The sequence below is a fragment of the Patagioenas fasciata genome, chromosome 12 (assembly GCF_037038585.1).
Source record: "Patagioenas fasciata isolate bPatFas1 chromosome 12, bPatFas1.hap1, whole genome shotgun sequence".
NCBI lineage: Eukaryota > Metazoa > Chordata > Aves > Columbiformes > Columbidae > Patagioenas > Patagioenas fasciata.
The window spans coordinates 7,596,138-7,623,838 of NC_092531.1; the positions used below are offsets into that span (position 1 = coordinate 7,596,138).

Sequence of the window (27,701 nt, forward strand, 5' to 3'; positions counted from 1 at the left end):
GGGGAGCTCCTCTAGACACATCTCATGCGCATCCTCCACCACCTTCCATCCAACCCAGCTCCTTCAGACTGCCGTCTCTAAAGACACGCCAGGCATTGCTGCAATCTGCTACAGGTAGAAAGACACCACAGCTATGGTTGCTCATACAGTTTTGAGTATAACTTCTGCAATCAGTGCGTCAGGTCATTCTGTTGCAGTTCAGGAAGGCAATGGCAGTTTAAATCAAAGCAGAAGGGAAGCTGGATTGATTGAAGACCAAGCAGCAGACATCTTCTTGGTGATGTTTGCTGCCTAAGCCTGCTGGTGAGTTCTGGCTGCATTAGTGTATAAGCCCTAGATATTATCTGTGGTTTACATCCTGGTGAAACTAGTATTGCTTGACTTTGTCACCACTGTGTGACCTCATGTGCTGCCACCATTGCACTGAAGATTGAGACAAAAATAAAATCATATCATCCCCCTAAGACAAAAGATCATTGTTTGAGAGCAAGGAAAGAAACGCTGAAAAGGGAAAAGTGCTTCCCAAAGAAACCTAGCATGAGAGACTAAGCCCAGAGCAAAGTTAATCACATCTGTGTGACAGGACAATGCCACCATGGCCTTCCACTGCTCCTGAAGAGAAGCTGCTAAATTAATGTATACTGTAGTTAAGTTATAAAAGACGCACCCATCATTAACCAATTGACATGATAAATGCTTTCTGACCACCTGCAAAATGAGGGGATATTGTTCAAGTTTTAGATCCTTCTGCATGACAAGAGGGAGACAGAAGATTCAGGAATAACATTGTTTAGAAGCAGAGTGCTTAGTTTATAGTTAACTAATAATAGATGTATTGTAAGTAAAACCTGAGCAATTATTACTAGCATAATCAGTTATTTCTTAGTATGGATGTACTGTATGTCAGTATTTTCAAAAATTGTAATGCATATGCAATAATTACGTGAATATAAGCAATACAAGAGCATCTAGTCTTTGGAGCACTTATGGAGGATGATCCCCAGAGCTCCCCTATAATGAATGCCACTTAACGATATAATGAACTCTGCTGTTATTTCCGCGTTTCACTCCCAGCCCGGGCTGGGGCACTGTCAATGCTCTACGCCACGCATCGGCTCACGGGGCTGTTTAACGCTCTGGTGCTCGTGTATCTCCTCACAGGCCACCCTGCGCCCCCGGCAGCTGGAGGCGGGAAGCAGCAGCCCGCTGCTCAACGCCCCGAGACGGGCGTCCCAGCCCCGCAGACCGTTAGGCCGGTGCGAACCGCCGCCACGTCACGTGGGGCCGCACGTTCCCCTGGCGGCGGCCAATAGGCGGTGCCCGCGGCGACGTTCGCGCAGGAGCCGCCCCTGGCTGGAAGCGCTTCCCCGCGGCTGCTCCGCCCCCGCCCTGCTCGTCATCGGCCTCACAGGTATCACGAGAGCAAGCGGCCGCCCTCACTTGGCTTCTTCCGCCCTTTCCTTAAAGCCTCGCGAGATCTCATGTCCTTTTCTCCCACGAGCGGCGGGAGGCCCCGGCAGCGCAGCTGAGCGCTCGCGAGACTGCTCTGACAGAGGCGGGGTGCTGGGCGCAGTCTCGCGAGAGCTGGGGCCGCCCCGCCCGGCCGCGCTCCCCCCGGCCCCGCTCCCCTCCCCGCAGAGCTAATATGGTCGCCAGCGATGGACCCTGTCAGGCCAGGTCAGTGCGGGCGGGCCTGTCGTCGCCCGCGGCGTCTCCTTCGCCTCGGCGGCCGCCGTTATCCCGCCCGGCGGGTTCCCGCGGCCTGGGTCGTCCCCTCACCCCCTCCGCACCGGCCGGCGGCGGAGCGGGCCCGACCCGAGCGCGGCCCCGGCGCTGTGAGGCGGCTCCCGCCGCGCTCTTCTCCCTTCCTCCCGCCGCGCTTTGTGCGGGAGCACTGCCCGGGGCCACGGCGGGCGGGAGCGGGACGGCCCCCCCTGCTGCTCCGTGTCACCATGCGCCAGCCTCCGGGTCCGTTACCAGCCCTGCCGCGGCAGCCGCTTTGTTCTCGGCGGTTCTGGGGCCCGCCCGCTCGCCGGCGACTGCCCGGGGCTTTGGGCCGCGGCTTTGGGCCCGCCCCGCCGGGCCTCCCGTTATTCCTCACCACCATTTTTGTCCCTGTTTCTCTTCTCTCCGCCGCAAACGCTGCGGCGGGCGGGGGATGTCATGCCCGTAAAGGTCCCTGCTCGTTGGACCGAGGCCTAAACGGTGCTTGGCTCAATTTGGGGGGCCGTGTTAATTGTCTGGCGGTTGAAGTGGCGCAGGTTTTGTTGGGTGTTGATGATGTAGCGCTTGTTTTGCCACGAAAGCGTAACTGTAGTGTAAAATCAAAGCAAGCAGCAAACAAAGGGTAAGTGTTCTGCTGCAGACCCAGTGTCCAGGTTTTGCGTTTGATGATGTCAGAGCTAACATCATTTTCCCCACTGTAATCTGGATTTTATTTCCCTAGACTTTCACTATATGAAGTTCTTTAGGTCTGAGGGAGTGCAGCGTTGGCACTGTCCTTTTAGTTTGCTGGCAGTTGAATTAAGGCATTTTTGTGAGCTGCTACTTCTCAAGAAGTTATTTATTCTCTCCACCTAATTAGCTGTAATGAGATTGATTTTTGTCTCTTGTTTGTGTGTCATTAGCCATAGTAGAAAACATAAAGCTTAATGCTTTGTTTTCTACTATGTTAAGACCTGTATCTCTTATCTGAGTTGGTGAGGTGCATTAATCCTGTTTAGTAGATGGTAAACTGAGACAATAAAGGTCAAATGTGTTCAGGTGCATGACTGTTGATTACTTGCATGACCTGTATGAACCTAGTGTTAAAATTCATCTTTGTCATGCATCTACATCATTATGATGTACTTGCAGTCCTACAGGAACATTATTTTTGGTAAAATCAGACATAACAAGCTGTTCTTATGAGTCCTCTATTGGTACTCAAACCTTCTCTTCTCTTACACATGTAATTTTTTTTATTTTTTTCCTCCAGGAAGCCCTTACCAGCTGGTAATTGAAGCATTAGGAAACTATCCACAAAAGAAGTTCTACAATGTCTCGAAGCTTGGAGGTGCCAAGTATGGTAATGAGGCTTTTCAGTTGTTTGTAATTAGAATGGTACTAGCAGTAAACATGCAGCACTTACTGCTGTAAAATGTTGGGAGATGCAGTTGTGACTGTGTTGCAATTTTCTACTCTGTTGTTGCTTTATGAAGTTAGTAGATGGTAATAACTTCATGTGGCTTTTTTTTTTCGGTAAGGGAGAAAGTATGGGTGTTACTGGAGTTGTCAGCAATACTCCAAATCAGAATAATTTCTCTTGTGGAAAAAATTGAGAGAGAACTCTTGTGTAATATCAAAAATAAATATAGTTTTTACTCTAAATTTTGTATTGCTTCTTGGTGTTCCAGTTTCACCCTACCAAGCAAATTCAGACAGTGGGTAACTGTATGTTTACTAGAACATAGCTTCTATTGCAATTGCTGCAGAGAAGTGAGGTTTTATGGTGTTCAAACAATTGCTTAGTCTCAGTATGTTGTTAGTGTGTAACATAACATTAAGTGGTAGGTGCCAGAAAGACTTTTATTTGGTCTCTGTGTCTGGCTGCCTTTTAAAAAATAGTGTGTGCCCTTCTGATGGGGATGGGGAATACATGCAGATAGCGAAGGCTATAGATCAGTGTCAGCTGCAACAGGCTTTACTCTTGCAGATAATCAAAACATACTCTTATTTTTTCCCTTTCATGGTAAACTCCTAAAATGCTTACCTGATTGTACGTATTAAAGGTATTTGGTTTTTTCCAGTTTTGCTGTTTTCTAATGTCTGATTTACTCTCCTATATTCAGAGAATTTGTGATGTTTCTTAACTAAAAATTACCAGTGGATATTTCACTTAAAACCCATATTTGACAGCAGTAACTACTTTTCTACTGTTTGAAGTGAAGAGAGGGGAACCAATGCACAGTGGCTGCTGAAAATTCTGTGTAACAGCTGTGTGCTCTTGCAAATTTCAGCTACTTGTAAAAATGAACTTAATCTTTCAGATAAGAACATAAGGAAGAGGTAGAATGCTTTGGTTTGTGGCTTTTCCCAGGAAGAAGCAGTACTGTGGTAGTAACAAAACCAGTCAGTTGTAGAACAGTGTTTTGAAAAGCCTCTTGATAGGAGTGCAAATATCAACAGAAGATACTACTTTCTGCTAAGATGTGCCATAAAGTTTGGAGCAGCAGTGGATATTCGTGAAGATACTCAGAGAAGGAGCCTAAATAAACTAAGAGTGTCCTTGTCTTCCTATAGAAACTCCTGTGTGGAAGTTGGAAGCGTTATGGGAGCTGCATATTAGCAAGATATTAAGTAAAGTTTAAACACAGTGCGGGGCAGCACTGATAGCAAATCCAGCATCTGGAGTTCCCCATTGCATTTGTTGCTAGAACATTAATTTTGGGTTTTGCCTGTTTGCCCTCTGCCTTGGGGCTTGTGACTGTAATCTGACAATAAGTGCTTGTTTAAGTTAATCAGATTACTAATGTAAATGTTAATTGATTTATTTGCCAATTTGCTAGGGAGAATCTGATTTTCTAGCCTTTAAAATAGTATTCAGTTATGGGGAAAATGGTAGCTAGAGAGACCTGAGAATGATTTAGGGCAGAGAGGATATCTGGAGATCTAGACTAGGCTCTTGCTGGGATGAGAGTTAATTTGGAGAACCTTTTTCAGCTGAGCTCCACAAATCTGTGAGAATGGAGGTTCCACCTCCTCTCTTGATCCTTTGCTTAACCACCCTCCCTGGGAGGCTTCTTTTTCCTTGTATGCAGTTGCAGTGTCCCTTCCTGCACCTTGTGACTTTTTTGTCACGCTTCCCCTTCTCTGCGGTTCCGATGAGGCTGTGGATGACTGCAGTTATCTCACTCGATGTTCTCTCCTCGGGCGAGCAAACCCAAGTCTCCCGCTGCTCCTGTGTGTCATGTGCAGCAGACCCATAACCATCTTGGAGGTCCCTTCACTGGGCATGGTGTCATTTGTTGAGATCTCCTGGATCCTGGGAGGCCCAAATCTACACACAGTGTTAGGGATGCGAGTTGCTGGTGCCTGAGAGAGAGAAGCCATCACTTCTCCATGGCTGATGGTTGCTGAGCAGCACCATGGACAGTTTGATTTATCACTGTATGGCTGTGCTGCATATTACTTGTGATTCAGGAAAAGCAAAACAGTTTTTCCTTTGGTAACTTGGCTTTTAAATAGAGTGGTGGCATTACAGCTGATTAGACATCTTTGATGTTGTTCTTAGATTATTTTGAGTGACTTGTTTTATTAGACCACAGTGGATAATATCTGAGAAAGACATACACAATGAGAACAGAGTCAGCAAATCCTGTGTTAATAGTTTGTGGCCAAACCTCTGGATTAGGTTGAGACCACCAAATTGGACTTTTTTGGTAAAGGCTGAACTTAATTGTTTCACTTTCTTCTTCCAACTAACTTTTAAAATATTTCTCGTTCTTCTCATAAAGTCATTTGCCTGCTTGAATGGTGCTGAAAATAATGGGGAGAAATGTGACTTAATATAGATTGGTTTGTTTGTTTGCAGTGAATAGTGACATCTGCTTCTTTTTTCTCGTCCCACGTTTTTCATTCTCATTTCCAGTTCCCTAATTTTTCTTTGTGCCAGAAAGCTGCTTCTAGTCAATACCTTAATCCAGATCAGTAATAAACTAACTAAAGTTGTACTTAGTGAAATGTCATTCTTTATATTATGAAATGTGTTTAATTTTAGGGCACATGGCAGAATAGTTTCTGGTCTTCATATCACTGATAATTTAAAAAAAAGAAAGAAAATATTCTGGCATTAGGTGCTTTTGGCTTGACATCTCAAGTAATGAAATGTTGAAATTCATCATTAAAAACCAGTTTTGAATATTCTGTTATTGCTTTTCACCTACTCTGATCACTAATCCCAGCTCCAGATTCCTTGCATCTCTCTCCTGCCAGCGCAGCATAGCTTCCTAAATGTCACTGCCATAACACAGTGTGGTCAAGCCATTGGTATCTTCTGTCCACATCCCATATAACTCATCTTCTGCAATGTATGCATTGTGCAACTCGCTGTTCCGTATTGAATAATGAAGATCAAACCGAACACAATTGGAAAAGTGGACTCCTGTAGTTTTCAGCCTTTCAATCCCCAGCAAAGTGGAATTCTTCAGAAATGTGAGGTTGTAACTTTTATAAAAACTGCAGAAGCTGAAGGTGTTGCACTAATTAAGTCACTTTGCTTTACCCTAGATACTCTGCCTTATTCCATACGAGTGTTGTTTGAATCCAGTATCCGTAACTGCGATGGCTTCTTGGTGAAAGAAACAGATGCTATGAACATCTTAGACTGGAAAACAAAACAGAATAATGTTGAAGTGCCCTTCTGTCCTGCCAGAGTTGTTCTTCAAGACTTTACGTAAGTGTGTCTATGTATGCCAAAAGCTCTGAAATGATCTGTGTCAACTCACAGAGCTGTATGTACAATTCTTTACCTTGAAAACAACTAGCACTTGGACTTCTGGTGCTGAAGTACTTCTGTTTCTCAGTAGAAACCTGTGCGCTGCTTCTGCTGTCCTGTAGGTTCCTCAGGATAATTCCATGTGATGTGAGGACAGGAGTTGTTCCATAGGGTACCCTGGCTTTAGTGTAGGTTGGTGACACTGGAGCTGTTGGCCTACTAGGAACGCTTTACAGGATAAGAGCCAGAACACAAATGGAAGTGGTGACATTTTGGCTGTAACCAGATGGCTGACGCTTCATTGAAATATATAGGATTCTTGCTTGAGATAACTGAAGATTAAATGTTGCTTACTCCACAAGTATATGCAATCCAATTGAATCCATGAATAATAAATACATTTTAAAAGTCTCTTAGGATATTAACTTTCTTTATAATTTGAGTATGGCATAGCTAAAAGCACAACCCTTCAGCAATTTGAAAATATTAAATTTAAGCTGTTTTGCTTATCAAGAAGTGAGAATTTAAAAAGGAATTGTGATAATAATAAGAGGTAACTTCTGCTTAGTAATTTAAATCAGGAAGATTTATATAGTACTGTGTTGTATAAACGTTGTCCTCAGTTTTATACTTCAGGTGCACTTATGTGTGTAATAGCAACAAGAACATTTTTGTAAAATGCTGTGAGCTTCAGAAATGGTGGCTCTGTAAGAAGAGTAATAATGTGTTAAAATGTATGGCATAAGCATTATTTGCAGAAAGGTTGTGTTGTAAAGAGACTAAGCATCTAAAAATTAGTTTTGTAGTCGAGTACCATCGCACTTCAGGTGAAAGAGAAATGTAATTCTTAGATGATCCTATGTTCTTGTTTGGTATGTTCAAACATGCTATTGCTTGTTGTGAATAAGTACCAACTCCATTGATCTCCAAGGTGTTTCAAGTTCTTTAAAATTTAGATAATAGAATAGTAGGGGTTTATCATCTGAAATAAAATGTAGGTAGATCTAGACTTTAACTTTTTAAGTTTCAAAGAGGCTTGTATATTTTAGTGAATTAATGTCCCACGTGGTTATACTTTTCTGGTTTTCTGTCTGTTAGTGGAATTCCAGCAATGGTGGATTTTGCTGCCATGAGGGAGGCCGTGAGGAATGCTGGAGGAGATCCTGTGAAAGTCAATCCTGCCTGCCCAACTGATCTCACTGTTGACCATTCTCTGCAGATTGATTTCAGCAAATGGTAACGTACCTCATTTTTCTGATGAACCATACATTTTCATCTGATACTGAACCATGGATTCACTCTGGTCTTGGTACTGTCCCATCAAATTATTTGTTATGTGTGGATCCCTGAAACTGGACCTGATGGGTATCAGAAAGAGGCTGCATAAAAATGGGTAAAATAACACTCCTGAAGGAGAGAAAGCATGGTTATGAGGGGTTATGGAGGAAGCTGACTGGCAACCCAAATTTTAGGCAAGCTTTTAATTTTGCTTTATCCTGTTTTTACTGTTAATGATAAACAAAACTTATTTTTAACTGTCTGCCTTGTCACAGCTCTAGAGAAATGTCTTGCAGTCCTGCTGGACGTACTGAAAGACTGTCATTTCAGCCCATAGCTTGTGACTTTCTTTTTTTATTATGGGCCTGGATTTCACAAGATATTTAAAAAGGCTGCATGTGTTTGCAGAGAGAAGTGCACTTGTAGGAAAATGGCTGGAAAACTGACAGCCTGGTTTTCCTTTTCTGACAGGCAGTGATGTGATGAAAACAGCCTGGGGCTGCCTTTTGCTAGAAACAATTCTGCAAAAGAGGAGAAACTGGAGTTTTACTCAGTGTTTGCTGAAGTAAATAGTGCAGCTCCCCTCCACCTTCTCCCCTGCCCCTCAATTGTGGAGCCTTTCAAACTCATGCACAATTGTGTGAATTGCTCAAGTTCTTTGGGAATTTTTAAAGTTAATGGCCGTGGGTGTATGAGTCATTTCTGTAGAGCTTCCAAATACATCAAGGGTTTTGGTTTGATTGGGATTAGAAGAGTGAAGAGCAAGAAACAGCAAATAATTTGTTGTGTTGCATATGTGGTTTTCAGTTCTGTGGTCTGTCCATTCTCGTGCCTGGAGAGACAGCTGGTCTGGTTGTGGTTAGGCTGGCCTAAAATTATCAGAAAGACCAAGTGTTGGCAGGAGGTCTCAACATGCTGCTTTGTCATGATAAGTCTGGTTTTTGTAGTTTCACTTTTGGAAAGCTAACAACATCTTGGCAGCTGCTGGCCCCTGATAAGAAACCTTTCACTACAAGGTGGTTTGTGCTGCTTTTGTGTAGCTTCCATCTCCTGCTGATCAGAGGCTGCTGGACTAAGTTGGGATTTAGACAGGGTATCCTCTGAGGCCATGCAATAGCCTGCAATTTGATAACTATGTATCTTTCTGTGTTACTAAAGCAGAAGAAAGCAGTGGCTTTAATTACATAGCAATGATTTGGTAAATATTGAAATGTAAAGAGTAATTCATTTTTCACAAGTTTTCTTTGCTCTCATACAAAGACTGAATATTGTACAAATAGAGACTAGTGTGCTATATGGCCTTTATTTAAGAAAAAACAAAAACCAACAACTTCTATGTATGACTGCTGTCTGACTTGAATAGCGTATAAAAGGTATCTGAGCCGTTGAGAATTTGATAAAGATACATTTATTTCTTTGAGAAATTTGTCTGTGCTTATTCCCCTGTGTATCTAACAAAACATGTACAGTACAGTCTTAAAAAAAGAAACATGTTCAGCAAGTCCACATTTTGGATGAGGCCCTACCCATGCCTTTGAAGTTTAAAACCCTGATTTTTAGCCTTTGCAACATTATTTATGAAGATTTCTGGTCTGTTGTGAGCAAATTGAAGGAGTCATTGGTCTGGTATTAATCTTTCAGACAATCCAGTTCTTTTCACTTGCTTACTACGACATTACTTAACTAAGCTTATCCAGTTGCAGTTTACTTTGCAACAGGGTTGTAGTAAAATAACTTCTTTTCCCAGGTATCTGCTGAAGGGATTGGGGAAAAAAAGGGAAGACACAGAATTCCTGATGTCTAAATTATTCTTCTGTTTAATGTTACAGTGCAATACAGAATACTCCAAATCCTGGAGGTGGAGATTTGCAGAAGCCGATGGCAAAGCTTTCTCCACTCAAAGCGCAACCTCGGAAGCCGCCTTGCAGGGGTCAGACGGGCTGCAAGGGGCCGTGCAGCACCGGGGAGTCGAGTCGCAACTCGGGACCATTTTCTGCGCAGATTGAGAACACGCCCATCCTCTGTCCTTTCCATCTTCAGCCCGTGCATGAGTATGAAAGCTTCCTTCTTCTAATTATTTGCAGCCTTCTGTGTTAAGCACTACCTGTGACAGTTCATAGACGTGTGTTGTGTGTTTTTTCTAAACATCCTTCTGTACTCTCCACCTTGTGCTAGAAGGTCTGATGTAGCAGATTTGAATTAGTTTGCAGTATTTTTTTTGACCAGAAGGCCTTTACTAAGCACCGTGCAGGTGGCCAAATCTGTGATTCATGGTTGTGATTTATAAGTTAAATTTTGATACTTCTGTCATTCTTTACAAGGATAACAAAGCATGGGAGTAATCCTTTGTATGTTAGGTAAACCTCAGTGAATAAATCAGTGAAGTACTGCTTTATTTCTGAAAGCAAATTTTAGCTTTTTTGTGGGAGCTCTTCAAAAGTCTCTGGTTCTTAAAGAAGGAACTAGGCTATTCATCATCCTCTAGCTTCTATGGAACCTCACAGTCCATCTGTCATCGAGTTGAAATTCAGTGTATATCCTGCCTATTTGCAAAGGCCCAGGGGAACCTCATTTATCTGCCTCTTCCTGATTTTCGGTATTATTGACAGATCATTGGGTACCATTCCATCTATGACAATTACATGTAATCATCCTCCTCTTCCAGCTGCCACCTCTTTTCTCTGATAGACTGTTCAGAGCCCTTTCTTCCTGTGATGGACAGGTGTAGAATTTAAAAGCTGATCAGATCTGTATCTCACAGTGATAAGGGGCTGATTGTCTTGGTAATTTTATAGATATGCAAATACTCATGCTCAGTACAAGTGTAGGGATGCAGAATTAATGATGTTTTCAGCAGTATTGATGTTTGTGGCAGCAAACCAGCAGCGGTATTATGAAGCTGTGGCATGAATGATGACTGTCCCCAGGGGCTTGGCAAAGCCGTAGTACAGCCACTAACCTTCTGACACTGCAGAGAAAGGGAAGGGTTGTGATGTAAAATGCACCTCTGGGAAATTGGGGACTTCTTTCCTGGTACAAAGCAAGTGTGTTCCCATTATTTTCCACCTTTTCAAAGCAGAGGTCGCTCCTCTGAAATTGTGGATTACTTCTTTATAATGAGTATCAATATCTTAATAAATAACACTAGTTAAGAAAAGAGGATTCACTTATGAGAGTGTACTTACTGATGAGTACTGTAGAAGGAAAAAAATGTGGCTTGGAGGCAAAAAAGTACAGAAATGGAGGATAGTTACTGTTGCCCTGATGTTCTACTCAAGCTGGTAAAGGGCTGGTGCTGAACATGGAAGGTGTTTTTTACATGAACTACCGAACATCTTGATTCTTTATGATAGTTGAATTTCAAGGTGTGCCCTCTGTAAGACTGCTGAAGAGGGGAAAAAGAAGAGTACATGCTTGGAATAGATCTCTTAAAATGAATCTTTTTGAAATCAAATGCTTTAGGCAAACTGTACCTAGAATGAACATCTTCTCAAGCACAGCGCAGATGAAATCAGTTATTTTTCACTGTTTACAGAAAGCTTGCTGCAAGGAAGGAATTATCTTTGTTCTAATAAACCACTTCAAATTTTGCTGCAGGCTTAAATGAGTCTTTCATCAAACAAGCAAAAATAACAAATTGTTCCTCTGTAATTTGAAATAAATTATGACAGTGCTTGTAAACTTTATCTTCCTAGGCCTGAGACAGTATTGAAAAATCAAGAGATGGAATTTGGCAGAAATAGAGAGAGGCTTCAATTTTTTAAGGTATGTTTATGTACCTGTGGGCCTTGTGTTGTGTTTTGGTTGTTTTAAGAGCTTGCTCTATTTGTCTACCAGTGTTCAGGTCTGGATGATAAATTAAATGTAATAATTTGGAAAGGTCAGACTCCCAAATGTGAATTTAATACGGGAACAGAAAATTGGCTAATAACATGGTTTATATCTTTAAGCAACACCTAGATTTAGAACCTCTGCTGCCTAACAAATTTTAAAGAGGAGATCATTTTTCATAATTCTAACTTGAAAACGTCTATGCTGTTTGACTTGGTTCTTGTCAGTGTGAAGACAGTGGACAAAGTAGATATTAATGAAGCATTAATCTTTTTAATGCTCCTTGATAAGCTTAGTGCCTTAGGTCGTGCAGAGTTTGAGGATAAAAGGTTAGTTTGCCAATGCTTCTCTTACAAATTTTACTGAGGCTGGAAGCCTGAAGAGAAGCTGGTGTTGAGGTGTTGTTGCTTTCCAACCTGACAGCAGTGCTGGTCAACTTATTTTTAATGGCACTCATGTGTGGGGAACAGTGGCTGCTTTGTTGCTGCTCATGGATCTGCAACTTTGGTATTTGGTGTGCATCTGCTAATTTAACGTGGTTTGGGAATCCGATGCAATGCTATAAAAATGTTTTCAAACTGGTACGTTAGGTGGTTTACGTCTGAAAGGTGCAAATTAACTTGTACATTATTAAAGAGGGAAACTGCCAAGCTGTGTCGTCTTACAAGTTTCCACACCAGCTTTTTGAAGTCTAACATCCTGAGTTTGCATGTAGCAAGACACTTTTCTAAATTGTGTCTTCCATCTCACCCAGGAATGCAGAACCTAAACTAAATTCTGCTCTAAGTACAAATGCTTAGGTTCAGTTCTCTAAACACTAGTCTTAGCTGAGCTCAAAATCAGTTGTGTGTGCTGAAAGGGAAGGTATTGATGCAGCCCTGCTTTCGAACGGTAGGTATGAATTATTGATTTGGCCTTCAGCAGGAACAGAATGAATGGGTTTGTTGATGATTAAGAATGTATAGAATCCATGGGGATCACATAGCTCTGTTTGACAAATGACCAAAATCCACTTGTGTAAATAGCAAGTACTGTTGTATTGCATATTAGTTTTGTTATTTTAGTTATGTTCTAAGAATTTAATATACCTTTGAAAACATGCAACTCCTTTTTTTTTCTCATTTTGGAAAAATTACAGTGGAGTTCAAAGGTTTTCAAGAATGTTTCCATAGTTCCACCTGAGACTGGAATGGCGCACCAAGTGAACTTGGAACATTTATCAAGAGTTGTTTTTGAAGTTAAAGATTTCCTATATCCCGATAGCGTGGTCGGCACAGATTCTCATACGACCATGGTAAATGGCTTGGGTATCTTGGGCTGGGGTAAGTATGCTCAGAATAACTGGATAGTACTTTGAAAGGTGTTCTAAAGCATTACTGAGAAATACTGTCTTCCCACTGGATATTTCCATCTCAAGCATAACAAACTCTGTCTTGAATTCTTCTTCACAATGTTTTTTGTGTGTAAAAGTAATCTCGGCTAGCAGTTCTTTACATTCAGAAGCTGCTTTTTGTAATTTAAAGAGAAAAAAGCCAAAAAACAATTGATATTCAAATAAGTGCTGTTTGTGCATGTGGTATAACATTTGTATGAAGGTTTCTTTTTCTTTTGGAAGTTAATTTTAGATATAAAATATTTTCTGGTTGAGTGTGAAGTCTAACTTCAGCAATAGTCTTGCTTGATTTTATTTTTCGTGTAAAGATATTTAGCAGAGAACTTCTACATTTCTTGCTGTAGCATGTAGGCTTAATAGGAAGAAATTTACTAGATTTTTTGGAATGTCAAAATATGTAGACTTGGTTACTTAAACCGATAAAAAGCAACCTAATATTGTCCTTGCAGGTGTTGGGGGGATTGAAACAGAAGCAGTGATGCTGGGGATGCCTGTTACCCTCACTTTGCCCGAGGTGGTGGGGTGTGAACTGACAGGTACCGCCAGCCCACTTGCTACATCCATAGATATTGTTCTCAGCATCACAAAGGTGAGTGGGATGCCTTTTCAAACAAGGCAAAGTTTGTTGCATGTTCTGCTGCTGATGTTTGAGAACTGAAGTAACTGCTGGGAGTGTTTTTAGAATACCTTTGATCACAATAGTGCAGAAAGATACAAATTTATTTAATAGCCCTCCAAAGTGCTGGTGTGTTGTTTTTTTCTCTTTTCCCTCTATGTTCATTTGTTTATAGGCCTTCCTTCACTCAAAAATGATTTAAAAAATAAAAAAGGCAAAGTATGTGTTCAGGGTTGGGGCAGAGGAAAGAAGCCTGTTTCCATTTTTCTCCAGCAGACAGCATGTAGGCTTCTTCTCTAGCTCAGCAACTTTTTCCAGATACCCTTTTTGTTCCAAAATACTCCTGCAAGACACAAGGCTTATGTAGGGCTGTAAGCTGGTGTAACTCAAGAATGTGTTTTCTGGGGACAGGGTTTTACCAGGATGGCACAAAGTGTCACTGCTGTAGTAGGTGAAGAGCTGGTGTCAAAGCATCAAAGAGCTGCCGTTGCTTTGAACATCCACTCTTCTTTCTGGCATGTTTGAAGAAGTCTGTTCCTGACTAGGAAGCCTGAAGAACTGAGTTGCAGATGGAGGTGTTTTATTATGTCAGCTTCCAGTGTAGATTTTTAGAACCCAGTATGTTAATGGGGCTTGGGGTTTGGTGTGTTTTTTGCAGAGGTAGGTTTCAGCTTTTTGTTTTAAACATTCATGACTTGCTAACTGTGAGTTGTGGCAACAAACACTGCATCCATTGTACCTTTTCACATAACAAATGTTTTGTGTTCTTTTACACAGCATCTTAGACAAGCTGAAGTTGCTGGAAAATTCGTGGAGTTTTTTGGGAGTGGAGTTTCCCAGCTGTCTGTAGCAGACCGAACCACAATAGCAAATATGTGTCCTGAGTATGGTGCTATTCTGAGCTTTTTCCCTGTTGATAATGTGACACTGAAGCACTTAAAGCATACAGGTAAGGATGAAATTAAAACAGGGATTAATTGTAATAGCGTTTTAGAGATGTGGCAATACATTCTTTGCTGAAAACTCCATAGTTCTTGAACAGTGATTTTTTTTCTGCAGAGTTCTGATGTAGATTTAATGTATAAAATTCTGCTGTATTGTAACAGGCTGTGTCACGGAATATACTTGGCTACAGCTTTCATCCTGTAGAATCTTACTCATCTGAGTAACACCTACCACACAAATTGTACTATGTGTTTACTGTGGGTTAGTTTTGTGGGCTTCTTAGTTTGTGGCATTCAAATCTGAGTTATTGACCTGCTTCACTGGCACCAATGTTTTCTTGTGCCCTGTTTTGTCTTCATGTATCCCACGTATTCGAGTGAGGCTGTAGCTTTTGTATGCACAACGCTGGTGTGCGATAGCTGACCGCCCCCTGAGGTTTGTGCCCAGTCTGGTCCATTGGCCTAAGAGCTGATTAACTAACAGCATGTTATTTTTCAACATCATGAGTCCATGTTTTTGAAAGCATAGGTAAACCTTTAAAAGAAAAGTATTAAGACAATTCTCACTTATATTTTGAAAGTGTGTGGAAAAAGAAGTCTTAATATGAGATGAAGCCCTTAACTACCTGTAGATTCCCTATGAAATCAAAATCTAAAATGATTTCTAGAAGTAAGTGAAGCCACAAAACAAATCACAACATGTTTCAGATTATTTTTTCATCTCCTTGGAGAGCATTATCTCACTGTCATTTCAAGCTAAGCTAGAAGGATGTTAATTCTTTATCAAACTACTGCAAACACAGAAAACCGTAGGGTAAAAGATAGCAAATAAACCCTCATTAGTAAGCCTTTCTGACACTGAAATATGTGACTTTTAAATATGAGTTAAACATTTGTAATTTAATAGCAAACATGTTTTTTTCTGTTCAGTGCAGAACAAGTGAAACATATTCTAACAGTAGCTGGTAACGCTGGCTGTTATCAACTAAGCACATGATCTGTATTAAACAAGTAAATCTTAGAAAAGCTTTACAAACTTCAGGGACAAATTTGTAAATTTATTTCCTTGCTGTAAGGTGGAAAAGTTGAGCTCAAGTGGAAATAAAAAAAAAAGTTTTAAAAGTATTTTAATTAATGTATCATTCCCAAATAGCTCCTGGAGGTTGGGGTATGGAAGTGGTGTGCATTGAAAAAAAAGTACTTTGGATGTTCAAGGATGTATTTCATATGCTTGAAACAGTCTTAATTTCTGAGAATTGTGTGTTTTGTTTTATTTTTTGATGTGACTTTTCTCATGTTTGCTGTATCCTTCTGAAGGTTTTGACAAGGCCAAGCTTGAGGTCATGGAAGCATATCTTAAAGCTGTGAAGTTATTTAGAAATGATGAGAGTTCTTCCAGAGAACCTGAGTATTCCCAGGTATGCTTGGAATGTTTCTGTATGTTTGATTCTCGTAATAACTAACTACTGCTGATTTAATTAATCTGTCTCTGCTGTAATTTGCATTGCTCTAATAAAAGTTGCATTTACTAACACAATTTTGAGAAGCAAAATTTTTTTTTTTTGTTTGCAAAAATGTTTGCAAAATACAGAGGGGATGGGGGGAAAAAAGGGAGAAGTACAATAAATGTCAGCTAACAGATACTAAATTCCTCTTGCTCCTGAGTGATGAGGTGAGTTTCATGGGTGGTAGAAAAGTTAAGGATAACGTTAAAACACTTTGAATAAGATGACCAACCTTTTACCGTAGACAGTCTTGAAAATGGAAACCCAGAGTTTTATTGTCTCAGAACGTTCAAATGTTAAACGAAAGAGGTCCTGGATGTCTCAAGAGTATGTTCAATGTAATGTTGGGCTGGGATTGATAATGCCTGCCTTTTTTTGTTTGTTTGTTGTTTTAGGTAGTGCAATTTAGTCTAAGTTCTATAATTCCATATGTCAGCGGCCCCAAGAGGTCCCAAGACAGAGTGGCTGTTAATAACATGAAAAGCGACTTCCAAGCCTGCTTAAATGAAAAGGTTTGTACAACTGATGTACTCTTCAAAAGGTACTTCCTGTGATTCTGTGAATCTACATGACGAAGTGATATGTTACTTATTGCTTTCATACCTGCTGAGCCCTCTTTATTGCTAAGTAGACAGTTTATCAAGTGGTATTTTTTTTTTCTTGCTTGACAAGTGTCCTGAGGATAGTAGCTTGTAAATCATAGGTGTGTGTGAGGAACATGAACTTCCAAGAATCCTTACTTTGACACTTTAGATTGCTAGGGAGGAGAACCTTAAGTCACAAATAGCGTAAGCTTAGGAAACACTTTTTCATTTTCAGAGTGTTTTAAACAGCTGTATTTTACTTAATTTCCAAGCCAGAATCACCGTAAGAAAAGAATGCTCGTCATGTCTTAAAGAAGGTACAGAAAGACTTCCAAGATTTGTAGCTAATCAGTGTTCTGAGTTCTTAACTTAGCAAGTGATTTTTGCTTGTGGCTTTACTTGATGGAGGAAATGTTTTTACTCTGAAGGTGATATTTTGGATTAGAAATATGCATAGATATCTGAGAATGCAGCTAATAGAGGAATGCATCTTCATTTTTAGTGTTTTTAATTAAACTCGAAAACTGGCAGGAGTATTAGAAACATTTACACTTAAACACTCTAAAAATTCTTTCTGTTGGTTTTGGCATTTCTGGCTCACAATGAGGTGTATAATACAGAACAATCAATTATGGTAGAGGGAGAAATCATAACTGATCATGGCTCAGAGGATGCCCAAGTGCTGAAAAGCTGGAGGGTGTGAAATGTTCATGGACCTAGTCTGCTTTGAGTTATACTCCTCTTCCAAGTAAAATATCACTTACGATTTTAATTCAGAAATGGGTATTGTGCAGAATTAGGCATCTACTTGTAAGGGATTCTTCTTTTGCATGTAGCAGGAAATGATCGTGGGATCAGCTGTGCGTTTTCACTGGCATTTGTTCACAACTGTTGCTAAGTTAAAGCAATTACAGAGAAAGAAGGAGAGAGGCATGAACTGAGGGCTACTTTTGAAATCTCTTCAAGGGTTCCTGATGGGACAACTGAGTAGTATTTTTAAGATGAAGCTTTGCTTGGTCTTGATGTGATGTCATACTTGCTGTACTGTAATAACTGCTGACATGTATTTTTGTCATCTAGTGTGGTGTTAAAGGGTTTCAGATTGCAGCTGAGAAACAGAATGACATTGTACCTGTTCAGTATGAAGGAAACGAATACAAGCTATCTCATGGCTGCATTGTCATTGCTGCAGTGATCAGCTGTACAAACAACTGTAATCCCTCTGTCATGCTTGCTGCAGGTATGTTGTGACTAGTGGCAACTGACTGGATCTGAATGGTGTTCCTATGTTTACACAGCCTTTACCTTCACTTTTGTAGGTTCTTTGTAATGACTTGACCTAAAGATCTGAAACTGTAAACTTTTGGCCTTGTTGTGTGTTCTGGAGTTTATATACTGGAAGTTAGTTTTCAATAATACAGTCTCAAAATATGTGTCGAAGTAGTGTTAAGGATGGTAACTACAAAATATTTACGTTTGGTAGTATTTTAACAGGGAAGCAGTTGTAGGGCACTGTTGAGCTGGATGCACGTGGTGACACTGTTGGCGCAGGAGGTGGGCTTGAGCTCTGATGCTGTCCTGGGTGACGGCAGCTTGAACTATAGTTAACTGCAGAATCTGGAAAGAAAATCCATGTTGTTGAACAGTTGTACTGTGCCTTAGCTACTTGTTAAGAAGTATGTGCTGTACCTTTGCCAGCTGCATACAACCTTCCCAGAACAATTAACCCTCCCTCAGACCTTGCTTTGTTCCTTTGAGGTCCCCTGTGACCAAGGCAACCTTCCTTTTGAGGTTGTGTGGCCTGTATTAGAAGAATAAATGAATTTGCACTGTCAACTAGAACATGGGAAAGAGATTTTTCTTATAGAAAATAAAATTGGTATCTACATTATAAGAATTAGAAGAAAAACCTGAATGATGTTGTTATGAGTTAAGAAACTTTATCCAGGAAATAGTTGCTTGAATAACTTAATAAACTGAAGGTCTAGTCATACTCTGGCTTTTTCTTATGCTTAATTTAACTAAGGTAGCATCAGATAGATGTTCTTTTAAGGAATACACAAAACAAGCTGTCTCTCTTTTTTGGTAGGACTCCTGGCTAAAAAAGCTGTTGAAGCTGGCCTAGTGGTTAAGCCCTACATACGAACAAGTTTATCACCAGGCAGTGGAATGGTTACACATTACCTCAGTTCAAGTGGAGTATTGCCGTACCTCAGTAAGCTTGGGTAAGTTGTGACTCCTACTGCAGTTGTCATTTCAGGAAAATAGTACACATGGATTTTATCCAGGTGGATAAATGTGGTTGCTGTTCATTTGGGTTGACCACTTCTTAATTTTCTAGATTATAATTTCAACTGCTTGCTGACTTGAAGTTGTTTTACTTAATCTTATTCCCATCTTACAATTTACTATGTGTAGATCTCTGCCTCAGAGCTCTCTTATTTTCTGTAGCAATCTACTTACTTATAATTGCCTTACAAGACAGGATACACTTGTTTATGTATTTAAAAAGTGGAAGCTGGATGTAAATGTGTCAGGGTGGCCTGTATTAGTCTTTTCTTAACATTGCTGCTGTTGTGGGTTGTTTAGCATGTTTTTGGTTGCTCCATAGCAATAACAATTAGATTATGTTCATAATTTAGCTGTGCTCTGAAGAATGGTACTGCCTTTGCCATTACTTAGGGAACTAGCAACATCTTGAGATATTTCTGACTTATCTTGATTGACTGCAAAAATGTTACCTCATATATTCCAGTTTGCATCAGTGAGATGTAGTGTCTCCTGTTCGCTTCCTAAAAAGTCTGATTGTCAAAGGAAAAAATCTTCTTAGTGATTGCTAATAAGATAAAAGCTGGTTTGCTATTGAATTGTGATCATTTAATGTGCTACCTGATTGTTGTTGTTTTTTCCTGTGTAGGTTTGAGGTGGTTGGTTATGGGTGTTCAACCTGTGTCGGTAACACTGCCCCCTTGCCAGAAGCCATCAGGAATGCAATAAAACAGGTAAAGCTCTAAGGCTTGTTGAACACAGACATAGTTCTCACCCAGTTAAGTGATCAAGAAATACAGGAATGCGTGCAAAATGTACTTTATTGTGGGCTTGGACTTTGCATGATGTTTTTGCTCATCTGCATGTCAGAGGGAGACCATGGTAATTCCTTGCTATGTGAAATAAACATAATAATTAGTATTTGTAGTATAAAGATATAAATTGCTAGATAAATACATAGAATCTCATCTTATGGAGGATGCAATGTGTAGATTTTGTATGATAAAACTTTTCAAGGGCTATGTGCTTGAGTTATTTTTAACTCATAGCATTGAAACAGCTGCAGCATTTTTCTCCTGTGAAGCAGAAGAAAACTACAAGAAGTAAAAGGCAAGAGAGGAGTTCACTGAAGTGAGTGCAGGATGTATCAGAGGGTCAGGAGTGAAAAGGGGGAGAAGGAGAAAGGGTAGCAGGAGAGAATGAAATACTTTTAAATTGAGGTGTTAGAATGAATTTTTGAAGTGGAATGCTAAAAGTACATCTGACTTACTCAACAAAAAATAGCACAAGCTGTTGAAGTACTACCAAGTCCAAGGAAAATACATTTGATCTGCCTTTCAGGGTGACATAATTGCCTGTGGAGTGTTGTCTGGAACAAAGAACTTTGAAGGACGTCTCTGTGACTGTGTCCGTGCCAACTACCTTGCTTCTCCACCGCTCGTAGTTGCTTATGCTATTGCAGGCACTGTTAGAATAGATTTTGAAACTGAGCCTTTGGGTAAGTATTTCCTTACATCTTATATTTCTGCATCTAATGCATATGTAGAAGAGGTTTCTTCACATGCATTTCAGCATACAAGACCAGTATATTTGAAGAGAAAGCACAGTCATATTTGGTGTTGCTTGTAACTAAAGCAAAGCACCCACTTAACTGATGAAATAATTTGTGTATCTGGTGCTGTCTCTAAAGACCTGAATATATGCATATTTATATTCTAAAATAAATATCAAGTCTGATATTTTATTCTTCAAAATTGCTATGTTCTGTTTAAAATCTTAATCAGGCACTGGCTTTAATGGCAAAAGTATTTACTTACGAGATATTTGGCCCACCCGAAAAGAACTTCACACAGTGGAGGAAGAGTGTGTGATATCATCCATGTTTAAGGAATTGAAAGAAAAAATGGAGGTAAGAATGGTCTTTTGTTCTACATAACTTAAAGATCGCATTTCACTGCAGCTTTATCCTATCTTCAATTGAATACAATTGGTTTGTCAGTTATTTCCATTACTGTAAAGGGGGACTTGATTGAGATGAATACTTGTTTTAAATAGTGATTCTTCAGTAATATCCAATAAGGTAACTTGTATAATACAAATTAAAAAGCAAATCACTGGAAAGTTTTTATTTCAAAATGTAAACAGTTCATAAACCAGTTTCTCTTTTCTTTTTGGTTAACTTTTTTGTAGAAAGGAAACAAACGATGGAATTTACTGGAAGCACCTGAGTCAACTTTATTTCCCTGGGATTTAAAATCTACTTATATCCGATGTCCTTCCTTTTTTGATAAGCTTGTAAGTACCTTGGCTCTGTCTACCAGATTATATGCATTACGTTAAAGCAAAGGAATAACTATTGGAGTAAAGCTTTGTTTAAGTGTATTTCTCAGGCTTTTAAATACTGTTTGGATCTCTGGAATGAGTGGAGCCTGTACATTGGTGTGCCTTCGTATATTGCAGATATGTTTTCTTCTTGGAAGAAAAATGTTTCTTATTTTTGTTGTTGTTGTTCCCCCCAATCCTGCCCCTTCCCTTTTAGGCCAAAGAACCGGTTTCACCACAACCCATTGAAAACGCCCATGTCCTGCTCTATTTGGGAGATTCTGTAACTACAGATCACATATCCCCTGCTGGAAGCATTGCAAGGAGTAGTGCTGCTGCAAAGTATCTGACCAACAAAGGGTAAGAACTTTTCATATTAAACAGCTTTAATTATAACTGCTTCATGTGCCAAATAATTGATCGGCACAGTTGCTTTCTTTTAGAAATGTCTGGATAAAGTAGATGTTATACGTGAATAAGCAATGTAGTAACTGTTACTGGCGTTTATAAGTAAAGAATTAAGGGGCCTTTGATCCAAGGATTGTCATGTTATCTGACTAAAGCTCTTGTTTTGGCACAAAGCTTGTTAATAAATGTGCTGGTAGAGGTAAGATTAGTAGAGAGGCTTGTGTCCTGTGAGACAATTCTTGAGCTAGAACAGTCTCCTCATAATTCTTTTGTAAGTACCATGCTGCTCAAAGCACTTTAAAACAGTCATAGAAAATCCATTTAAAATGGCAGCTTTCCTTATGAATAATCTAGCCATGATTTCCACACCTTGTTCATCTTTTAAAATAAATATATTTGTTGGATGAGTAGTTCTTTACATCTTGCACTGAAAACTTAGAGATGCTGCAATAATTACTGTAAAAATAATAATAATGTTTTAAACCAAGTAATCTTTAAAATAACTTATTCCCTTTAAAATGTTCTTTCTATTCTAGCCTCACACCTCGTGAATTCAACTCTTACGGAGCTCGAAGAGGTAATGATGCTGTGATGACAAGAGGTACCTTTGCAAATATCAAGCTTCTGAATAAGTTCATCGGAAAACCAGCTCCTAAAACAATTCACTTCCCATCTGGACAAACGGTAAAAATACATTTGTTTGCATAACTGCTCTGTAATTGTGATGTGGACTTAGAACTCACTCAGACTGTTTTGCTTTGTTATTCCACAGCTAGATGTGTTTGAAGCAGCGGAGCTGTACCAGAAAGAAGGCATCCCTGTAATTATTCTGGCGGGAAAGAAGTATGGACTGGGTAGCTCAAGAGACTGGGCTGCAAAAGGGCCTTTTTTACTGGTACTGCTGGTTTGTTTGTGTTTGGGGTGTGCTTTTGGTTTGTGTTTTTTTTTTTTTTTTTCTGGAAACACCTAAAAACATATTGTCTAGTTTGGGGCATGAATGTTTAGAAACTCTCCTCAATCTTGAATACAATTTATGTAATGAAATTAATTAATCTAGTGCATTTGATCTCCGTGGAGTATAAAGTATCTAGCTATTGGAGACCACTTTCCACTAATTCAGCATACAGCCGGGGTCAGCCGTTATTCTGGTGGAGCAGTGGAAGCGATGACATTCAGTCTGGGGTTTCTGCCTGCTGCCCACAGCAGGGTCACCATCTGTTGTACAACTCCATTTCGTACTGGATGGGCCTGCTCTGCCCTGTGTGATTTCATCCTGCTGTAAAGCTAAAAGATGTTTCCTGCTTGCTCACAGGACTCATACAAAGCACCCTTTACTCTTTGGTTTGAATTGCAAGGTTTTGGATATAATATGATATTTGAAGTTTGCTTTTGCATTTTTCTGACTACTGTACTGAAATACAAAATCACTGTATTTTTGCAGGGTGTTAAAGCTGTCCTGGCTGAAAGCTTTGAGAAGGTCCATAGAAGTCAGCTGGTTGGAATTGGCATAGCTCCACTTCAGTTTCTTCCTGGGGAAAATCCAAGTGTTTTAGGTCTCACTGGCAGAGAGCAGTTTTCTATATTGCTCCCTCCAGAACTGTCGCCCGGAATGACTTTGGATGTTAAGGTATCTTTGCAATTCTTTAAAAATGTCTCTGAATGTACTGATGATTGAAAGCACAGAAAGAAGAGTTAAGCCTGAGGGTTGAAAGGAGGGAAAAAATTAAACTTAATTCTCTTTGAAAGTAAGCTTATAGTCTTGCCTGAAGTTTGTCATGACTATTGGAGTTTCCTGAAGTACCTGTACATAAGTTCTTTGTAAGCAACTTTTTATGCCACCTGAGATTCTTGATTGTTCTTTTGGGCATTGTTTTCCCCCTCTTTATTATCAATGGAGTTGTAGCTCCCAGCTGGATCTAAGCTGTGCAGTAAAATGCACCTTCACTCTGCTCTCAGCACTGTCTGGGTCTGCAGTGCCTGAGAAGAGGGTTGAATTTGCTCGTGTTAAACAAAATTTGGGGTTAGAACCTTAACCAAGAATAAGCAAGTGAAAACAAAACTCTTAATCAGTCTCTCTTTTTTGCTTTTGTTTTGAAGACAAGCACTGGAAAAGTATTCAGCGTGATTGCCTTGTTTGAGAACGAGATGGAGATAACGTTATACCAGTATGGTGGAAGCCTAAACTTTGTGGCTCAAAGATTCTTATAGTAGCTACTGACTCTATGGGTACCTTGCATAACTGGTAATTCTGAAAATGCCTTGTGTGAACCCAGGAATCTGTACTGTGGAACTGCAAACAGTCCTAGTGTGCTCCAAGTTACTTCGTCCATGGATGTAAAAGATTGTGAATCATTGTAACTGCAACAAGATCCTTCCTGATTTTAAATAATATTCTAATGGTGCTATTGAACATTGCTAAAATCAACATATGTATTGTGGCAGAGAGCTGTAAGTATGGAGGGGATGTTTTATCAGACCATTTTGTAAATAAACTATGTGAAATCTGAAACTGATCGTGCTGAAGATTATTATGTAAGATGATTTTCTGCAGTTGTTTCCACTGAGTTTTTGCACCTGTAAATCTGTGTACTGCTGTTTGTTGGTTTAAGGATAGCAGATGGTATGGAATGTTAAAGGCCAAACAAAAATATATATTTTTTTCTTCATCCAGAGCTTGAAACACATGTTCAGTTTTGAATTTCTTAGTCTTTAGGTTATAGCCTGAACAAAAAGCAATCGTTGTGAGGCCCGTGGTACCCTGTATCATGACTTTCTGACCTTTATTGTGGGATTATATTTCATCCAAATCCAGATTTAAAACTGTTCATGCTATGAAATACTGTGTGCTTAGAAGTATAGATTTTTTTCATGAGAAACATCTCTGCATTTAAAAAAATGCTCACCATTATTTTCTTCATGGAGGCCAAATGTAGCGCCCCAGCTTTCTGGCAAGCTGCAGTGTCCTTTAGTTGAAGTTTGTGATACCTGCTTCAAGGGATGCAGTATGTCATCTGACATCAGTTTTTACTGTACTGTCTGTGATATCATTAGACAAAATACCTCCCCTTAGGATTTTAACCTTCAAAAATCTTGAACAAGATGTATTAGGACTGTTTAAATTCCTCTGCTGCAAATACAGCCTGTGTCTAATACATTAGACTTCCTTGTCAATGTTGAGTAGCTGAGGTGGCTGTACTGCCTCAAATGTTTTCTCATGTGCTGTTGGTTACAGCTCTTCCAGACAGGTGTCGGGTTCCCCTGCTGAGGATCCCACAGTACTGAACAAACCTGGCTCTTACACCATTGCAACTTCTGTACATTTAATTGTGGGCACGTTGGCAGTAAAAGCCCTGTTCTGTGTGTGATACTGCCAGGGGAGGCACAGTCCTGCACAAGTGCTCGTTTTCCCACTTCACTAAGCACTGACGGCTTCTAACCTGTGCAAGTGAGTCTTCAGCTTCAAGATTATTTCTGTGCTCTCCCTGAAAAGCTTCATTATACTACTTCTGGTTTATGAAGAGATTAATTTCTTTTGGACAACAAAACTGTAATAGCTTGTATATAAATTGTCAAGATCTTACTTTAAGATTTGTTGCTCTTGATAAACATTGTCTTAAATATTGAACCTTTCGAGAGTACTATATATTAGCTTTATTAGGTGTGCTTTCAATTTGTAACCAGACATTAAGCTAGTTGGCTTGCACACTTAACAGATGCACTGTTCAAATTTGAATAGTATGTTCCTGACATTCCTTAAAAAAAAAGCCCCTAACATACAATTAACAATATATTAATTTTTTGACAGTTTAAATGCCAAATCAATTTGATTTCATTGGCATAACTTTAAGACACCTTTTATTTTATTGGACGAAGTTAGAAATTCTGTATAATCTGGTTTTATATTTCACTAGTTTTGCTGTGGTTTTCTATTAGTCAAGATAAAAACAATTCCAGTGACTCCTGCCACTGCTATGGATGATCAATCAACTCTACTATATTCAACTGCGCGCTGAATGAGTTTGTGTTCTGTGGTACACTTTTGCTAATTTTATCCAGAGTTCTTGAGCAGATCTTTCTCGTACAAGTGTCTGATACTATGTTGGTTTTGTTTTTGTTCTTCCCCAGCTCAAAGGCGTTCTCTTGAACTAAATCAAGAATATATGTGTTGATTATTGGGGAGCAAATAGGAATTCAGTGCTGGCACATGGTGCCTCATGCAGGTGGTAAATAAAAACACAACTCTAAGGCTGTTTAAAACTTGTGTAACTGCTAATGCTTGAACGGAATGCAGCCTTCTCACCTCTTGTGCAGTAGCACAGTTGTTGCTTCAGGAGCCAGTGATCAGAGCTGTGTTAGGGTAAGCCAGCACTGCGAAGTTAAGCACAGTTTCAAGGGTGTGACTTACCTGCAAGTTGTCACTAACAAAGCCTCTTTTAAAGTCTCTTAAAAGAGAAGTGATGGGTTCTGTTGCCATAGCAACTACTGTAATTCTGCTGCACTCTTGTGGCTGAAAATCACCAAAAGAGCTTTTGAGCTGTGCCGTGGTACAGCTGCTGTTCCACCTCAGTCCCCTGCCAGTGTTGCTGCGGTGGGTCCCACCCCTCAGCCCCCCATGAGCCGTGCAGACCAGCTCCCACCCTTCAGCAGGGTGCCCCCAGTGCAGGGGTGACCTGTGTCTTGCTCCCCACGTGGCACTGAGCTGCCTGTGAAGGGAATGCTTGCCTGCTGAGCCGTGGTGATGTGCCTGTCCCCTCTTCCTGCGCAGCAGTGAGCGCTGCAACAGCCCTGCAGCAAAGCTGCTGGACTCTGGACACTGCTAGGATGTGATGAGCTGTAGAGGGGTGAGAGTGACGTCCTCGTTGTGGCAGAGGTGGGGCGCAGCACGCTCAGAGTGCTGCCATTACCCACCAAACCTCAATTAGACCTTTTCTAGTACCTTAAAGCATAGGAGGCAGTGTACCTTTTTGAAGAAGTGACTGTGTTAGATGTATGTAACCTAGACTTCTCTCTCCAGTTTGGTCTGGAGAAGAACCTGTTCCAATTTTTCCTACATGTTTTATCTCCTCATGCCCCTCTTCCTCCCTCCTCCACCCAAATTACAAGGCTTTGGGATAGTGTTGATGTTTATACATTTTACACCTAAGTACAAGGACATGAAGCTATGTATATTAATAATATTTAAGCAACTGCAAATATATGTCTGCTGTTTAAAGCCAACAGAACAGTGTAAGTTTTAAGTTCAGTAAGTATTGTATACATAGATCTTAAGTTCAGTTGATGATAATTGTGCATAAAATGTTACTGATGCTGTAAATTATTTTTAATAAAGAAAATTGTATCACAGTTCTTGTATGTTACCATCTATTTTGAATAGATAATATGCAATACACTTAAAATGGCACTGTAAGTATGTATGGAAGGGTGAGGTGAATAAGAAGGAGGGTATAATTACATACATTACATAATTATACATGCCTCATTTTCTCATTAGGAGTGTCTCACACGTGGGCTTCCAAAGTGTGTTTAGTTGCTTTATAAAGAAGTTTTCTGTATTAGCTGAGCTCCTCATACTAGTCTGGATATTACAACCCTATCAAATGCTTTTTGAATAACGGTCTTTTTTTCCCCAGAAAAATGTTGAACATAGAATCTAGATCAAATCCTGCATTCGAGTAAGTTGTTGACTGAGGTTGCGTTTATGGCATGTAGAGCTTACAGATATGACAAAATCTCCAGCGGTGATCTGGGGGTGTCTGACTCACCCTGAAGACGCTTTCGGAAGCAGCATGAGACTCGCATCAAACACAGAGACACTCAATTGTTCAAGTTTTCTCTTTCTTAGAGATGTCGATGAGAGGCTGAAACACAACCCCAGAGTGCTGTGCGTTGTCTCCCAGACACAACGTGTTTCCCATCAGCACGCTGGGCCGTAGGTCGTAAGACTTGGCACTACGCGCTGCAGAATAAGGCAAGACTAACGAGGTGCAGATCTGCAAAATGCATTGTGATTTTGTTTGCAGAGAGAATTAGTATATTCTGATTTTGCTGTAATCTGCTCTGTACCTTAAAGTCACAAG

At 40.1% G+C, this 27,701-nt stretch overlaps 1 protein-coding gene across 1 annotated transcript; it reads left to right on the plus strand.

The window, feature by feature from the left end:
- Window positions 1–1,566: 1,566 nt before the first annotated feature.
- On the plus strand, window positions 1,567–24,133 carry IREB2 (iron responsive element binding protein 2). The gene is made up of 22 exons (XM_065847335.2): window positions 1,567–1,677; window positions 2,978–3,067; window positions 6,268–6,433; window positions 7,574–7,711; window positions 9,583–9,804; window positions 11,449–11,518; window positions 12,723–12,906; window positions 13,427–13,566; window positions 14,371–14,542; window positions 15,855–15,955; window positions 16,438–16,554; window positions 17,707–17,866; window positions 18,716–18,851; window positions 19,544–19,628; window positions 20,236–20,392; window positions 20,679–20,803; window positions 21,085–21,189; window positions 21,434–21,576; window positions 22,161–22,308; window positions 22,397–22,519; window positions 23,066–23,251; window positions 23,722–24,133. The coding sequence occupies exons 1-22, from the start codon at window positions 1,659–1,661 to the stop codon at window positions 23,830–23,832; spliced, it is 2,898 nt and encodes a 965-aa protein (XP_065703407.1). The 5' UTR covers window positions 1,567–1,658; the 3' UTR covers window positions 23,833–24,133.
- Window positions 24,134–27,701: the final 3,568 nt, after the last annotated feature.

Bases quoted from the DNA above. Each gene is read 5' to 3' on its own strand.
- IREB2 (XM_065847335.2), top strand. The intron at 7,712-9,582 runs GTAACGTACCTC...TTAATGTTACAG, and splicing joins CAGATTGATTTCAGCAAATG to TGCAATACAGAATACTCCAA. The intron at 11,519-12,722 runs GTATGTTTATGT...GAAAAATTACAG, and splicing joins AGAGGCTTCAATTTTTTAAG to TGGAGTTCAAAGGTTTTCAA.